Below are 17,346 nucleotides of genomic sequence, written 5' to 3' on the forward strand. Positions count from 1 at the left end.
TTCTCATCACATAGTAGAGTCCTTAAACTGTCCTCACTAGTAGCAATGAACATACTGGTTTTGCCTTTCAAACCATATTTTATCCTATTTTGAAGAAGAAATTAAGTTTTATACGTCCTCCAACTGCCTCGTGTCCACTACAATGTAAAGGACATAATAGGTGCTCAATGATACTTGCTTTATTAAACATACTACATGTAGGTAGGTAAGCCATTAATACAGACCTATGTACATTCAAATATTTACACATACACATAAACTATTAATTATTTGTTAGTCAAAGGAGATGGAAATAAGAAATACACCATGAGGAGGCATGGAGCTGAGGGTTTTCCATGTTAACCACTAAAGCCTCGAAAATTAAACAGGTCACTCTCTCTCCAAAGAATTATGATAGTATATTTCTTTGACACAATATTAAATTACTGGTGAATCAGAATGATAACCTATGACAAAGGACTTCAGCACAGATGAAGCATCATATTAGGACTTACCAGGAGAAAATGAACAACATCTCCTCTGCAGAAGGCAAGCATGGGATTCACATAATTATGCACTGCCACGAAGTGCCAGGCCAGCAATGGAACACTGGAAGGATCCATCTGGGTAAGAAGGAAAAAAAAACAAAAAATTGTTAACACAAGAAGAATGAAAACTCTGGTTTAAAACAGCAATGGACTGGTGTTCCTTGATAAAAACTTCTCCTAATTTCTCATTAAAATTCCAGTGGAGTACGGATTGATTGGGAAGCGTCAAGAGGGAACCTTCTTTGTGGACAATAATGTTCCACATCTTGACAGAAGTTTGGGTTATAAGTATCTATATTTGGCAAAGTTTGGCAAGTGTACACTCAAGCTCTGTGTGTTTTGTTGTATGTAAATTTTTCTACCAAAGAAAAAACTTTGAATACTGAACTGTACTTAATCATATGCATGTTGAATATTTGTGGGGGGGGGGGAAGAGTACTAATTTCTGCAATTTACTTGGAAGCACATTTTAAAAAAATAATTTGATGAGTGAATGACAATAAACAGGTATATAATGAAGTATACACTACTAACGGCCAGAGTTTTACAATGATAGGTATATAGATGTTTAATGTAAAATCCTATCAGCTTCTCTATTTATTTGAAAATGTTCATAATAAAATATTGGGGGAAAAAATCAACAAAAACAAAGATGCAAACACATACCATGATAAATCTCAATTAGCCAATGAAGGTCACCTAAGAACAGTTAATGGTGATCTGAGCAGGCTCTACCATCTGAAAGGGCAGGCCTCAGGCCCAGAGATAAGAGTACCAACAAGAAAACTGAAGAGTGAGCTCCCTCATTACAGGGCCTACTTTCTGAACTAGTCTTGGTTCTATACTGTCATTCTCCATCACATCCCATCCATGCCTCTCCTTATATATTCCTGGAAGAAAACATCACTTTGAAAGCATCCAAGCAGGAAGGAAAAGAGATACCAAGGTGTGCATAATACAATGTGAGAAGCATCCCCCAAAATGAAATATCACAGGCAGAAGAAACCCAGGAAAGAATACGTCAGAACAATTCACACTATGTTACGGTGGGGTGCTCTATATCAGTAGTTCAATATCAAAGCAGCAGCTGTTCATGGGAGAAAACTTAACAGAATAAAGGTAGGGAAGTATAGATCTTGTGATCCCCAGGACACTGCTCTGGTTACCAGCTGACACTGTTTTGGTCACATCAAGGTAAGCAGACAGAGAGCTGATTTCCATTCTACCTAGCTTTCTGACAACCTCAAAGAATTCGCCACTCATGAGTCATCTTCCCCAACCTCCCAACATGGTCTTTTTGCCCATAAGATGTAAAGGCTTACTCACCCGTCCATAAGGAAAAGTCATCCACACTTTCAAGGATGGCTTCAATCCAATGACCAGTATCTTTAGGGGGAAAAAATATATTTTTACTATTTACCCTACAATTTTCAGATTTTTGGTATTCAAAGTGTCTTAAGTTATGAGCTTCGTCTTCTAAATACCTTTGTTAAGGATGCCATAGCCAATAAGGAAAACTGTGTGATGGGATGATCTTTCAACTCAGGCTTAGAGTGGAGAGGTTCAATACAACAAACTTCACCCTTGGAACCGCTGAACAGGCATCGAGATTCACAAGTTCTCACTCCCATCACTCTCCTGAAAAGGTAACCCAAAAATGCAGAATCAACTTAGCAATGATCCAAGGCACTACATCTCTGTAAGAGATGACTACAAAAGCCTCCTGACCCCTACTCCTGCCCCCAACAATCCAAACTCCATATGACATCAGCACGTCCTTTTCAACATAGGGTCAGATTTACCACCTTCTCCTATGGCTTCTCCCTCTCCAATGGCTTACCACGGAAGACAAAATAAAATCGACTCTTACCAGGTTTAAAAGGTCCTATATGATTTTATATGATCTCTCTCCTGCCTTCACTCCTCTCCCACTGCTACTGCTCCTGATAAACACATGCTACAGCCACACTGGCCTTCTGTCCACCGCTCCAGCAGGTCACGGTGTGCCCACCTCAAAGTTTTTGTGCTTGAACATCCCTCTGCCTGGAACACTTCTTCTAGGTCTTTCCATTTGTTGACCAGATTATCGTTTTTTGTTTAAATGTCACCTTCAGAGAAAAGCCTTCCTGAATTATTCTCAAATGCACTCCAGCACACTGACCTGTCTTATTTTCTTCACAGCACTCATACCTAAAGTTATTTATATGTTGGTTTATTGTCTGTCTCCCTACCCCCACCCCAACTAGAATGTAAGTTCTACAAGAGTAGCAACCTTGACCGGTTCACAGCCATAACTCTGGTATCTAAAACAATGCCTACACATAGGGGATAGCCAATAAACATCAGCTGAAAAAATCAACAGTACTGCGGTAGGCGCTGAGAGAGGGTATCAGAGGCCAGACAGACAGAAATCACAATCACAGAAAACTAACCAATCTAATGACAAGGACCACAGTCTTGTCAAACTCAATGAAACTGAGGCATGCCGTGTAGGGCCACCCACCCAAGACAGACGGGTCATGGTGGACAGTTCTAACAAAATGTGGTCCACTGGAGAAGGGAATGGCAAACCACTTCAGTATTCTTGCCGTGAGAACCCCATGAACAGTGTGAAAAGGCAAAAAGAGAGGCCACTGAAAGATGAACTCCCCAGGTCAGTAGGTGCCCAACATGCTACTGGAGATGAGTGGAGAAATAACTCTAGAAAGAGTGAAGAGATAGAGCCAAAGCAAAAATACCACCCAGTTGTGGATGTGACTGGTGATGGAAACAATGCCGTAAAGAATATTGCACAGGAACCTGGAATGTTAGGTCCATGAATCAAGGCAAATTTGAAGTGGTCAAAGAGGAGATGGCAAGAGTGAATGTCGACATTATAGGAATCAGAGAACTAAAATGAACTGGAATGGGTGAATATAACTCAGATGACCATCATTACTACTGTGGGCAAGAATCCCTTAGAAGAAATGGTAGTAGCCATCATAGTCAACAAGAGAGTCCAAAATGCAGTACTTGGATGCAATCTCAAAAACAATAGAATGATCTCTGTTCACTTCCAAGGCAAACCATTCAATATCACGGTAATCCAAGTCTATGCCTCGATCAGTAACGCTGAGGCAGCTGAAGTTGAATGGTGCTGTGAAGACCTACAAAGGCCTTTTAGAACTAACACCCCAAAAAGATAGCCTTTTCATTATAGGGGACTGGAATGCAGAAGTAGGAAGTCAAGAAACACCTGGAGTAACAGGCAAATTTGGCCTTGGAGTATGGAATGAAGCAGGGCAAAGGCTCATAGAGCTTTGCCAAAAGAATGCACTGATCATAGCAAACACCCTCTTCCAACAACACAAGAGAAGACTCTACACATGGACATCACCAGAGGTCAACCCCGAAATCAGATTGATTATATTCTTTACAGCCAAAGATGGAGAAGCTCTATACAGTCAGCAAAAACAAGACCGGGAGCTGACTGTGGCTCAGATCATGAACTTCTTACTGCCAAATTCAGATTTAAATTGAAGGTAAGGAAAAACACTAGACCATTCAGGTATGACCTAAATCAGATCCCTTATGATTGCACAGTGGAAGTAAGAAATAGATTTCAGGGACTAGATCTGATAGAGTGTCTGATGAACTATGGATAGAGATTTGTGACACTGTACATGAGACAAGGATCAAGACCATCCCCAAGAAAAAGAAATGCAAAAAGCAAAATGGCTCTCTGAGGAGCCTTACAAATAGCTGTGAAAAGAAGAGAAGCAAAAAACAAAGGAGAAGAGGAAAGATACACCCATCTGAATGCAGAGTTCCAAAGAATATCAAGGAGAGATAAGAAAGTCTCCCTCAGTGATCAGTGCAAAGAAATAGAGGAAAACAATAGAGTGGGAAAGACTAGAGATCTCTTCAAGAAAATTAGAGATACCAAGGGAATATTTCATGCAAAGATGGGCTCGATAAAGGAAAGAAATGGTATGCTTCTAACAGAAGCAGAAGATATTAAGAGGTGGCAAGAATACACAAAACAACTGTGCAAAAAATATCTTCACGACCTAGATGATTACAATGGTGTGATCACTCACCTAGAGTCAGACATCCTGGAATGTGAAGTGAAGTGGGCTTTAGGAAGCATCACTATGAACAAAGCTAGTGGGGGTGATGGAATTCCAGTTGAGCTATTTCAAATCCTGAAAGATGATGCTGTGAAAGTGCTGCACTCAATATGCCAGCAAAGTTGGAAAACTCAGCAGTGGCCACGGGACTGGAAAAAGTCAGTTTCATTCCAATCCCTAAGAAAGGGAATGCCAAAGAATGCTCAAACTACCGCACAACTGCAATCATCTCACACGGTAGTAAAGTAATGCTCAAAATTCTCCAAGTCAGGCTTCAACAATACATGAACCGTGAACTTCCAGATGTTCAAGCTGGTTTTAGAAAAGGCAGAGGAACTAGAGATCAAATTGCCAACATCGCTAGATCACTGAAAAAGCCAGAGACTTTCAGAAACACGTCTATTTCTGCCTTACTGACTATGCCAAAGCTTTTGATTGTGTGGATCACAACAAACCGTGGAAAATTCTTCAAGAGATGGGAATACCAAACCACCTGACCTGCCTCTTGAGAAACATGTATGCGGGTCAGGAAGCAACAGTTAGAACCAGACATGGAACAACAGACTGGTTCCAAATAGGAAAAGGAGAACGTTAAGGCTGTATATTGTCACCCAACTTCTTTAACTTATATGCAGAGTACATCATGAGTAATGCCGGGCTGGATGAAGCACAAGCTGGGATCAAGACTGCTGGGAGAAACATCAATAACCTCAGATATGCAGGTGACACCACCCTTATGGCAGAAAGTGAAGAAGAACTAAAGAGCCTTTTGATGAAAGTGAGAGAGGAGAGTGAAAAACTTGGCTTAAAGCTCAACATTCAGAAAACTAAGATCATGGTGTCCAGTCCCATCACTTCATGGCAAATAGATGGGGAAAGAGTGGAAACAGTGGCTGACTTTATTTTGGGGGGCTCCAAAATCACTGCAGATGGTGACTGCAGACATGAAATTAAAAGATGCTTACTCTTTGGAAGGAAAGTTATGACCAACCTAGATAGACAGCATATTAAAAAGCAGAGACATTACTTTGCCAACAAAGGTCCATCTAATCAAGGCTATGGTTTTTCCAGTAGTCATGTATGGATGTGAGAGTTGGACTATAAAGAAAGCTGAGCACCAAGGAATTGATACTTTTGAACTGTGGTGTTGGAGAAGACTCTTGAGAGTCCCTTGGACTGCAAGGAGATCCAACCAGTCCATCCTACAGGAGATCAGTCCCGGCTGTTCATTGGAAGGACTGATGTTGAAGCTGAAACTCCAATACTTTGGCCACCTGATGCGAAGAACTGACTCATTTGAAAAGATCCTGATGCTGGGAAAGATTGAAGGTGGCAGGATAAGGAGACAACAGAGGATGAGATGGTTGGATGGCATCACCAATTCAACGGACATGGACAGAGAGGCCTGGCATGCTGCGGGCCATGGGGTCGCAAAGAGTCGGACACGACTGAGCAACTGAACTGAACTGGTATTTTTCAAACAATTACTTTGGACTCAATATTGTCAGGAGGCATGTGAAATGTAAGAAACAGAGTCCTTACTTTGAAGAACTTTGGAAACAAAATACACATTGAATTTTTTTTGTCTTTTTAAACTCAGATTTATAAATGTTCTTACACAAATCTAAACAGTCTTTCCCTTTATTTAAAGAGTAAACAGGGCAATTCCAAGGCAAAAGGAACCTTGTACACCTGGTCATTATGGTTATAACCAACTGGGCCTGGGGTCTAAACTGAAATTACTGATATACTCCAGGATAATAGTTCCTAAGATTGACAGAGTTTAGGAACACTTTGGGGAGAAGGAGTCTAGAATCCCAACTCAGATGTACTGAGACAGAATTTTGGGGGACCAGGAGTGGTGCTCCATATGTTCTATAAGCCTCCCCAGATAAGTGTAATACACAGCCACAACCTATTTACAATCACATGGGTTTTCCAGACCTCTTCATATTCAACTTCAAGTCATTAAATTGGAGCTAATCTTTTCATTTGTCTACAAACATCCAATAGTCTCTTACTTAAATGTCAATTCAAAAACAGAGCCTCCGCTGTCGTTGCAAATTGCAAGAGTTGGATCATCTGTAAACTAAACAGAGAAGAAATTTATTTTCTTAATGATTTTTAAACAACCAGTCAAATGTTAAAAAGGGGAAAAATTATAAAATTTTAAAAACACAAGACAAACATATTTAATAGCATTTGAAATCACCTAGACTGACCTCATTACTCTAAACATAAAAACTTACCCATATTTAGAATAAAAATGGTTTGATATCATTAAAAACTGAGACTTTAAAGAAGTAAAACCACCTCTCAACAGGATAAAAGAAAAATACAAACTATGATTCATAAAAGCCCTAAACTTCTCTACTTGGGTTCTTATATTAATTTTTTCAAACTTGCTATTAAGCTGAATAGGATACTTTGGATATACTTACAGAGGCCTAGCTCTCAAGAATAAAGGCACACACAGTAAAAGATATTTGATGTCTTTGGGAAATAAGCTTGTTAGAATATGTTTTCTGAATGACTGAAGAGTTAATCTACTATATCTAAAAAGAGTTTAACTTTTTATGCAACTCTTCCTAAAATGTTCTGCCCCTTCAGTCTTCAATAAAGTATACTTTAGTTACTATTATCTACCCTGGAAAACTCAATAAACAATGTCCACAATGAGAGACTGTCCCAAGGGCTGATGTGGCCTGGTATATGTGCATGCCAATAGACACCAAATTGAATAACTTAATTTATGTCACTTCCAGTGCCTAGTCTCCCTAACCCCAAAGGTTGTAAAACCATCCTAACTGGCATACTTTTGGACTCTTCTGGAATGGCTGAGGTATAGGAGGCTACTATGAAATGCATCTTCCTCAACCACACATAGGCAAAGTAAAGAAGTCCTACACCATGGTTCTCAAAGGCCTAGCTGAGCAGCTGCAAAAGTGGAGTGTAGAAAAAATAATGGCATTCATAATTTTTATTTATTTTCTACTTCCTGTGTATGTGTTTTATGATATACTTCAATTTAGTATGGTAGTACATTTAATTCTAAATATATATTTTATATATATATATACACACACAGAGAGACATATGTGTGTGTGTGTGTGTGTATGAATTAAAGCCCAAATTATTATTGATGAGATGTGTAGGGTTAAGTTTGGAATGAGTAAGAGGTTGACAGCTTAAGCAGCCTTTGTTGATAGCAGGCCTCAGAATTACTAAGAAGTGTCTATACTTGTGGCATTCCCAAGCAACACAAGTGTGCTTTCAATGTCAGCTACACTCTTCTGCTTTCATTTCTTCTGCCTTTTTCTGTCTTTACCTCTTCCGTTTCGTATTGTTTCTCCCAAAGATTTTGCTTTTTTCTGCAAATGGATTGGATTTTCATAAACCACCAAACAAACATTTATTGAGCAACTACTGCATGTAACACACAAAAATAAAAGAGAAACAGATCCTGGTTTCAAAGACCTTAATCTATTAAAGGAGATAAGACATAACACAAACAATAACATATTAGAAGTTGGTGCATGCCATATGAAAACAGGTCAAGATAAACTGCCATGATGTTCAGAAAGAGGAGAAATTCTACTTTTACTTGTCTTGGTTGTTTTCAGTGTTACTAAATGCTTCAATGCCGCTTTCACAAAAGACTTTTTCTGTAACTAACCGAGATGCAGACACATAAACTCCAGATGCTCCCAGACTTTAAAAACCATGTGTATGGATAAGAGAGGTCTGCACAGCTAACTAACCAAATGTGTACATGATTAAAATCCAGAAGACCTGATTTTAGACTTCCCTAGTTATAATCCTGTACGTTTTATACTTCTGAACATGGGCTTGACAGCATACAAAAACCAAGGTTCACACTGTATTTATAAAGTAAATGTTACCTAAGGTGGTTTATTTTTTTCAGGCATGTAAGGAGAAAGTCAAGATTCAAACCTTTATGCTTTTCCTTTGGAGGTCTGAAAGAAAATAAACCAAGAAATTTGTTTCGAAACATAATGCAAACCTTGGTTCTTTCACAACCGGTGCCTTGAGCTTCAAGTAATTCCCAACAAAGTGTGACAGGGCACACCACCTCAGCAGTAAAATCCTGGTGGACTAAGCAAAAAAGTAAAAAGACCTTTTAAAGTCTGCACGTGAGTTTTCAGCAGGGTACTGCCTGTCTTTGCTGCCAACCTTTTGTCTAGGATCACTTCAATTTACTCTTTCCTGCTGTATCTACTAGACGTCAATACAACTTATAGCTTAATGTTACCATGATAGCCTATCTCTGGATTTTACTTGGGAAAACACCTTGTTGGGCCAGTCACATAAAAGACAGTTCACTTTCAAGGATTCTGTTTATAAAGAAATCTACTTTAAAATGGATACAAGGGCATAATAATAAAGATTATTAGAAAAAGAAAATAAGAACTGTACCTTAATATGTAATATTGCTGTTCCCGGAGGATGAGCATCTGTTATTGATCTTAGAAGCTTTCCACTGGCCAAATCCCACATAGTGATCTATAAGACAACTAAATGCTTTAAAAACAAATTTATTGCTCTTTTTTGGACTTAAGTATCCTGGCTTTTGGCTGAAATAATCTATTCCTGGTCTATAAACATTACAGACAAAGAACTATAAAGTTAAAACACAACTAAAGGTTGCAGATCCACTAAAGCATGGGGCCCTTATTCCATCTTCATCCTCCCCTCATCCTACCCAGTCTACTTTTCCCTTCAGATTTTAAATCTTATTCTTTTACTGAGAGGTCAAAGAGATTTCTTTAATGAGTCAATGTCTTTAGCACTGGTAAAAATTATAAAAAGGGCTTATTGTCAAACCAATTAGTGACATGTAAGTCAGAAGAAGAGAAGAAACAAAACTTACTGCCCAGTTTCAGAAGTAAAAACAAATACCCAATTTGTGTCCAGGGATACAGTTACAAAGCAGAATATACTGTACTTAAAAATCAACAACAATCATCCTCACTACAGAAAGAAAGTACATTTTGTGTAACAGCCTGGTTGGTTTATAAAAGCTATTTACATATAGGGACATATGAATTGAGATATTAAAAATCATAGACTCTGGCTCAGTCAATAACTTAATTTAAAAATTTGGACAAAAGTCAGACCAAGCAAATTCAGGTTAGCTCTACAGACAGACGTATCACTTTATAACATGTTTTTGTCTTCAAGATACTGATCTAGAGACAACAAGTTTAATTCATTTTACACTGTCTTATAGGTAAAATAAAGTTCCTATTTACCTGTCCCTTAGCAAAGCCACAGAGAAGTCTTGAGCAGTCATTGTTGATACTGAGGGCAGAGATAGCTCCATACTGACCTCCAACACTAGTGCTACCCAAGCAGAGTCGCAAAGCTTGATTCTGATCTAAAGAAAGCAATTGATAAAGTCAAGTGAAAGAAATAAAGGGCTGACTAAATATGTACATAGCATAGGCTGTTTTCAAACACTTTGAGGTAGTAAGAATCAAATGAAGTTATGTTCATTTTAAAATGTATTTATTGAGCACCTACTGAACAGTGGGCATTGAATTAGACACTAAGAATGCAGAAAAAAACAATAACTACAAGGAAGCATAATACAAAACTTGCTAATGTTAAAAAAAAAAATACTAAGAAAACTGTATCTCTTGGAACAACCAACTAACTTTCATTCTAGAACTGTATTTTTTGCTATTTTTAGAATACAAGGTACATGAAATACCACCTTTTACAGTAGATTTAAAACTTCAAAAATCAAAATTTATTTACAGCTTGGCTAAAATTTACATTTATATTATCCCTGAAGGAAAGATTTACCAGGCAAATGAACAGTATAAATAAAATCATAGGGTATGTTTGAACAACTTAAGAAAATTCAAGCATCAACAGCTGATACGCTAAAAGCAAATAATTCAAATCTCTACTAAATTAAGTTACTTGAGGGCAAGGATTCTGCCATAATCACCTCTGATTTCTCTAGGAAGCATTTGGATATTACTAAACTTTATTATCTAATAATTAGAAGAAATTCCTCTAGGGCTCTCCTGCTGCTGCTGCTGCTAAGTCACGTCAGTCGTGTCCAACTCTGTGAGACCCCATAGACGGCAGCCCATCAGGCTCCCCCGTCCCTGGGATTCTCCAGGCAAGAACACTGGAGTGGGTTGCCATCTCCTTCTCCAGGGCTGCTCCTAGGCAGTGCTTATTTTACATTATATAGAGCTCATTATTGCACCCACTTGAAAACAATGAAATAAAAATTTTAAACATAAAGCATGTCTACAAACTTTAATTGCTTTTTTTCGGGGGGGTGGGGAGAGGGACACCATACTTGCACAATCAGTTCTCTTAACTCCCCCAGCAATTGTGTGTGCTCCCCTTCACTATGTATGTGCTACTTTTTGGAGGTAAATACATCTTACTTCCACTCCTAGACTATGACCTAAGGGCTGAGATCATGAGAGAATTAACATCCCCAGAATGCCTAGGGCAGTGCCTTGCACACAGAAGGCATCTGACAATCATCTTAATAGTTGCCATATTACAAATCTTCCTCCCATAAAGGTAAACCCAGTTATCATCAGACAGAGCCTAAAGACATTCATTCCCAAATGCAGGGAATAATACTAGGTAAACCCTTTTGCCCATCCAAAGTGAATACTGTAAGAATATTTTTCTGTGTTCACAAGCAGGCTCAAATAGCAATCCCCACTCTCCCCAGGAGTTCTGACACAATTAATGTCACAATTAATTGTCTCAGTTCTGACACAATTAGTGGCTGTATCCAGCACACAGAAAATATTTGATGTTTTATGATGTCACTTTAGATCTTAGCCTTCCAAGATGAACATTTGAAAAGGAATAAAATTCATAATATACAAGGTCTGATGTAAAGTCCTATGTTTATTCACATCTAAAATTATCACAAGAACAGATTTTTTCCTTATTTCCTTCCATCCTTACATACATTTTCCTCCCTTTTCCAGTTTAATCCAAGCTATTAAAATTGCCTTTTTCCTGACTCTAAATATGACATCACATTTTACTTCGCTCTACTGAACTGCATGCCTAATAGTGTTTTCAATGATCCTTACTTTGTCAGGGCTACTTTATACAGTTAGCAGATGATCCTTACACCCTGTTCTGCAAATTGTCAAGATTCACTGGTTGGGCAACAGTGTTGTATACATACTACCACTGTGTGTCATGTGAGCAGTCCAACGAATGGACTGAAAAAGTAAGAGGACAGAGACAGAAACTCTGCACCAGCCTCAAAAAGTCCATTTAGCCTGGTTGTCTGCCCTATAGGCAAGAGTAGTGTCAGAATAGCATCTTGCTAAGATCTTTGTAGTCCCTGCTTTGATATCCAAACTACATAGTTCTGATTGACCAGTTCTTAAAGACACTAACTATTGCTTTAACAAAGTTCTTACTTTCAATTTGACTATTTAAGTACTCTTATAACTCAGGGATCACCAATTCAATGGACATGAGTTTGAGTAAACTCCGGGAGCTGGTGATGGACAGGGAGGCCCGGCGTGCTGCAGTCCATGGGGTCGCAAAGAGTCAGACACAACTGAGCGACTGAACTGAGCTGGTAACTCAGGGAAAGTAAGCATAAGCGAATTTAAGGAGTATGACAAAATAAGAGAATAATGGTACCATTAATAAAAAGAAGTAAAGAGGGAAGGAAAAAGGCACAACTAACCTCTACATTAGAAATGCAGAAATGATTCTTTTTCTGACTGTGTACTAAAAACTAGCTAAGACAGGGACCAAATTATCAACAGTGTTCACTCCTAAAATATGTACTAAAATTATATCCCATAGGAGTCTGCTAATGAAGACTGTCAATTTTTTCCCCTTGACTTTTACAATATATTCATTATCTTTACAATGTCCCTTTATAAGGTAGCATGGCTGTGAGGTAATGGACAGTGCATAAAATGTAATACAGTTTAACTCCACAAAGATACTTATCAATTCTTATTGGTGTCATTATACATTCTGTATTTATGGTGCCATATTAACAAACCTATGAAATTTAAACTAAAATCAGAAAAGATAGAATCTCTGTGGAAAGAAGAAAGCAGGGTCTTATTGAAGAGGTTTCTTCTACTAGAACATGCTGTAGTCCAGATTTTTCTAGACTATTCTGGGGAAAGGTACCTGGTGAAGACAAACATAAAACCTCTTTCAAACAATATCTAAAGTTACACAGAAGGAACAAAAAGGCCTGAACAGAAATAAGAAAGGTGAAAATCAGAGCTTTCCATGTTCTACTCCTCCAATGGGGCTCTTGGGGGAAAAAAAATCCAATGAGACTGTTGTTTTTCCTGTAACCTTCACAGAGTTGGTACAGAGCTTAAATTTTGTAAATGCCTATGAAAAATATGAAAACTATCCAATGATACACATGCAAAGAATTATTTTAATGATAATAAGCAGCTTATCAATTAAGAGAACTCGAAGCCCAGATACCACAAAAAGCAAATCTAAATTGACAGTGCAATGAATTACATCTATTTCTTTATTAGTATACCTTTCAAAATACACTTTACTTAGGGTTGACCTCAGCATATTCCAGGCTTAAGAGTAATGGACTAAGTAACAAAGAAAAGCCATAAATAACATACAAAGTCTACAATAGCCATAAAATCTAAATTTGAACATACTTCAAGAATTTCTGCTCTTTCCACATACCAAAATTAACCTAATGCTCTATTTCTTCACCCCTAATTTAACTACACCCTAAAGACCATCAAAGAAGGAAATACCTAAATCCTAGAAAGAATCAAAATCAAATTATATGCATTCAGCTCTACTTTTATCGCCAGTATTCACCATTCTTCAATACTACTCCTTTGTGCACATTAAAATATTCTCTAAGACCAAAGAAGAAGAAAAGAGATTAGGAAACATTTTTCATCAATGTTCATAAAACAGCAGAAGCACTGCATGTGACCACCATCTAACACACACAGAATTAAAGCTCTCCATTCCCTCTTTAATCTTACTGACTAAAGCCCAGGATACACTGACTCCCCACAGATAACTGGCTATTTTCTAGAATGCAGATGCTTAGGAAGAGTCAACTGTGTTCATTTCCAAATCTGTTCATGCCATTATAAATACCACTGCACTTAAAAAATGTTAATTAAACAGTATGTCAACTGATGAAATAAGTGGAAAAGAGCAAGCTGCTGTTTCTATGACCGGTTTTAGAACCTGGTAAAGATGAGCTGCTCTAAATAACTGTCATGAAGTAAGTAAGGTATGGACACGATAACTGCAGAAAACTGAAAAGTTCTATAAAAATCTAAAATTTGCACACCTCGAGTGATTCACAGATACCTAAGCTTTTACCTCTTTTCTTTAATTAAAAGTACAAATTTTGCATGACCCATCATTGATGCAGCTTGTGCCAGAAAAGGATGCTGCAGACCGCCAACTGGTAGAAAAAAACTCAAACAGTTTTGGACTGTATCAAAAGATTAGAGGAGAAATGAATATTTATTTTCATTTAAAATAAAATATTGAAGGTATGCATATATTTGTAATTTTTCACAATTCTCTAACCAATTTCAATTAGCTGGTTCTTTTCAATAAGCATTTCATAAGAGGGTATCAACTGTAATTGATAACATTCTCTTTCAACAATAAAAAGGTCAAAAGAAAAAGAGTCATTCATGCAAATCAAAATTACTATACCTTTTCCTTTGAATCCATGGAGAAAAGATCAAAAGAAAGAGAAAAGCGAGAAATCAGTTCAAAAGTTCAGAGAAAAGACAGGTAAAATTTCAAGAGTATAAGTGGTAAACTTTAGTTATCTGTGAGAATGATACTAAATGTTGACTAAACGATATGTCTAGCATTTATATTTAGCTATTGGTCATGGAAATAGAAAAAATTCATAATATCCAAATTTTAGCATAGTAAATCCAAGTCCATTAAATTTGATAAAAACAATTTCAAAAAGATAATCCACTAAGGTACACTAACAACTCAAAAAATGAAAAACTAAAGGGCCTTAGGATAGGGATAGATTTCTGCTCCTACTGCTGCTGAGTCGCTTCAGTCGTGTCCAACTCTGTGCGACCCCATAGACGGCAGCCCACCAGGCTCCCCTGTCCCTGGGATTCTCCAGGCGAAAACACTGGAGTAGGCTGCCATTTCCTTCTCCAATGCATGAAAGTGAAAAGTGAAAGTGAAGTCATTCAGTCATGTCCGACTCTTCGCGACCCCATGGACTGCTGCAGCCCACCAGGCTCCTCTGCCTATGGGATTTTTTCCAGGCAAGAGTACTGAAGTGAGTTGACATTGCCTTCTCTGTATAATTAGGTAAGAACCAAGATATATAACAAATACCACATACCTTTACTTCCGTAAGAATAGGAATTTTACATCATGCTTAAGAAGCTTATAATGATTACTATTCTAAATGACCCAGGCCTTCATTCCAAAGAGAATATAATGGTACTGAAACAAGTTCTTCCTGCTGCACTTTTTCCTATGATCAACAAAGATGTTTACAAGATCAGATTCAACCCAGATCTCAAATCTAGACACTTCTTAGCATTATTACTCTGCCATTTGTTCCTGACTTTCAAGCAAATTTTAATCCATTTGTTAAAACTCATTGTCCAGATATCTGATTCCTACAAAAATATTGAGCAAAAATTATTAACTGAACAATTAAAAATCCAAACCATAACTAGAATGTTATGATTCTTTCTCAAAATGCTCATTATGGCATACTTTCTTTTTCATGAGACTTTAATGAAAGATTACTGTTTCATCAAATCCACAAGAAAGTTGCTCGGGTCTATAAAAAGTAGAAAGCAAACCCAAGGAAATTAAGGAGACAGCAATGAAAGACAATGTACTCTTCTTCTCCCCTGTTAGCTTTTTATTTTAAAAGACTTCATTTTAATTTGTTGCAGTGAATTCTACATGGGTTTGATTATAAGCAGGCACATATTCTTAGAACCTTGGGGGGTAAGGAAGAGATATTAAAGCAGATAGAGTTGAGAGAGAGTACTGGTAAGTGGGAACAAAAATAAACATGTTCTGCTGTTAGATAAACATATGCATTATATTCTATCTTCGTTCATCTTAGTTCTTGCATTCTTTCCTTTTTGTATCTTGGAATTTGCCTCCATTTCTCTCAGAACAGGTGAACAACTTGGAGGGGTGGAAACGTACTGATCTTAGGATTCAGTATACTTTGATTCTGAATTTGGCTCTGTACATGTCACTTAACCTCTCCAGTTCTCAAACACCTCATATGTAAGTAAGGTCACTAACTAAAAGTCCTTTCAATATTCTTTCCCCAAATTCTATCAATCGAATACCAACCCTGCCCTCATAGGAGAACAAGCATTCTTATACCTGACAGGAGAGCAAGTTGGTAAAACTTTCTAGGAGGCAGTTAGGCGATATACATCAGAAGCATTTAAAATGTTCATGCCCTGGCATAAGCATACTTTTAGGAATTTGTCTGAAAGAAGTAATCATGCGCACAAAAAATTACAGTTACAAACATGGTCATCACTATTTTTTTGTTTAGAAAAAACCTAAATGTGTTATAGTGGAAAATGATTGATTAAATGGTGAATCCATTTAACAGGATACATGTAGCCATGAAAAATGATGTTACACAGAAACAGACTCACACAGAAAACAAACTTATGGTCACTAAAGGAGAGGGATAAATTAATAGATACAAACTACTATACATAAAAGAGATAAACAACACAATCCTGTATATCACAGGGAACTATATTCAGTATCCTGTAATTAACCACAAAGGAAAAGAATATGAGAAAGAATATATATGTGTGTATATGTGGGTGGGTGTGTGTATATACACACACACATGAACTGTTATCACATTGATGTACACCAGAAACTAACCCAACACTGTAAATCAACCATACTTAAAGCTAATAACACAGGAAAAAAGATATTACAGATGATTTTAATAATTACACAGAAAAAAGTTCATTATAATGAAAAAGCAGGTTACAAATTAACATGATCCAATTTGGGGGGTGCACATATGTATAAATATGTACAGGAAAAAAGATTACAAGGTCATATAAAATTTTAGGAATTATTTCTGGATGGTAGATTTTGGTGTATCTTCAATCTTTTGCTCATCTAAATTTATTATGAACACATATTATGGAATAAGAGAAATTATTAAAGAATCAATTCTAAAGTTCTCTCTAGAGAATTGTATTTTTTGTTTCCATTCTTCTCATCCCTAGACAATAATTCGTATCCATCACCTTTGAAAAGACTAGGTGTTAAAATCACATGATGAATAGGCTTCTGATATAATAGAAAACTTGGAAGTCAAATTATTCAAAAACAAGGGAAAATGACTAGTTATTCACTCAGGATAAAGATGCAAGGCCCACAAAGATCAAATTATGGTTCTGCTATTAAAGTGTTCCCAGGTATTCCATAAACAATATTCTGTAGCATCCTTACTAAAATACAGTGTCAGCAGGAATTCCATTTGAGAGAGTTTCAAAAGCTTTAAAATCCGTGAGGATGCTAAAAATGACAAGAAAACATTTTCTAGTAGTATTTAAACATAACAAAATGTTTCACTCATAGTATTGAGGGCAAAAGCAAAGAAAGATGAAAATCAGGGTTATTTAGTCTCACGGAGGGAAAAAAAATGAAAATAC

At 37.2% G+C, this 17,346-nt stretch overlaps 1 protein-coding gene across 7 annotated transcripts in view; it reads right to left on the reverse strand.

Moving 5' to 3' along the window:
* Window positions 1-17,346, reverse strand: part of VPS8 (VPS8 subunit of CORVET complex) — a 384,233-nt gene that overhangs the window by 251,763 nt on the left and 115,124 nt on the right. For 6 of the 7 annotated variants that reach the window (XM_070466284.1, XM_070466287.1, XM_070466286.1 and 3 more), the window contains 6 exons: window positions 9,910-10,034; window positions 9,074-9,160; window positions 6,658-6,725; window positions 2,012-2,165; window positions 1,854-1,913; window positions 495-602 (listed from right to left, as the gene is read on the reverse strand). In XM_070466284.1, coding sequence (XP_070322385.1) covers window positions 495-602; window positions 1,854-1,913; window positions 2,012-2,165; window positions 6,658-6,725; window positions 9,074-9,160; window positions 9,910-10,034 — 602 coding nt within the window. Of the gene's footprint in view, window positions 1-494; window positions 603-1,853; window positions 1,914-2,011; window positions 2,166-6,657; window positions 6,726-8,660; window positions 8,676-9,073; window positions 9,161-9,909; window positions 10,035-17,346 lie in introns of those variants that run through there. The other variant, XM_070466289.1, reaches the window with a different exon arrangement.

This window comes from Odocoileus virginianus, chromosome 4 (assembly GCF_023699985.2).
Source record: "Odocoileus virginianus isolate 20LAN1187 ecotype Illinois chromosome 4, Ovbor_1.2, whole genome shotgun sequence".
NCBI lineage: Eukaryota > Metazoa > Chordata > Mammalia > Artiodactyla > Cervidae > Odocoileus > Odocoileus virginianus.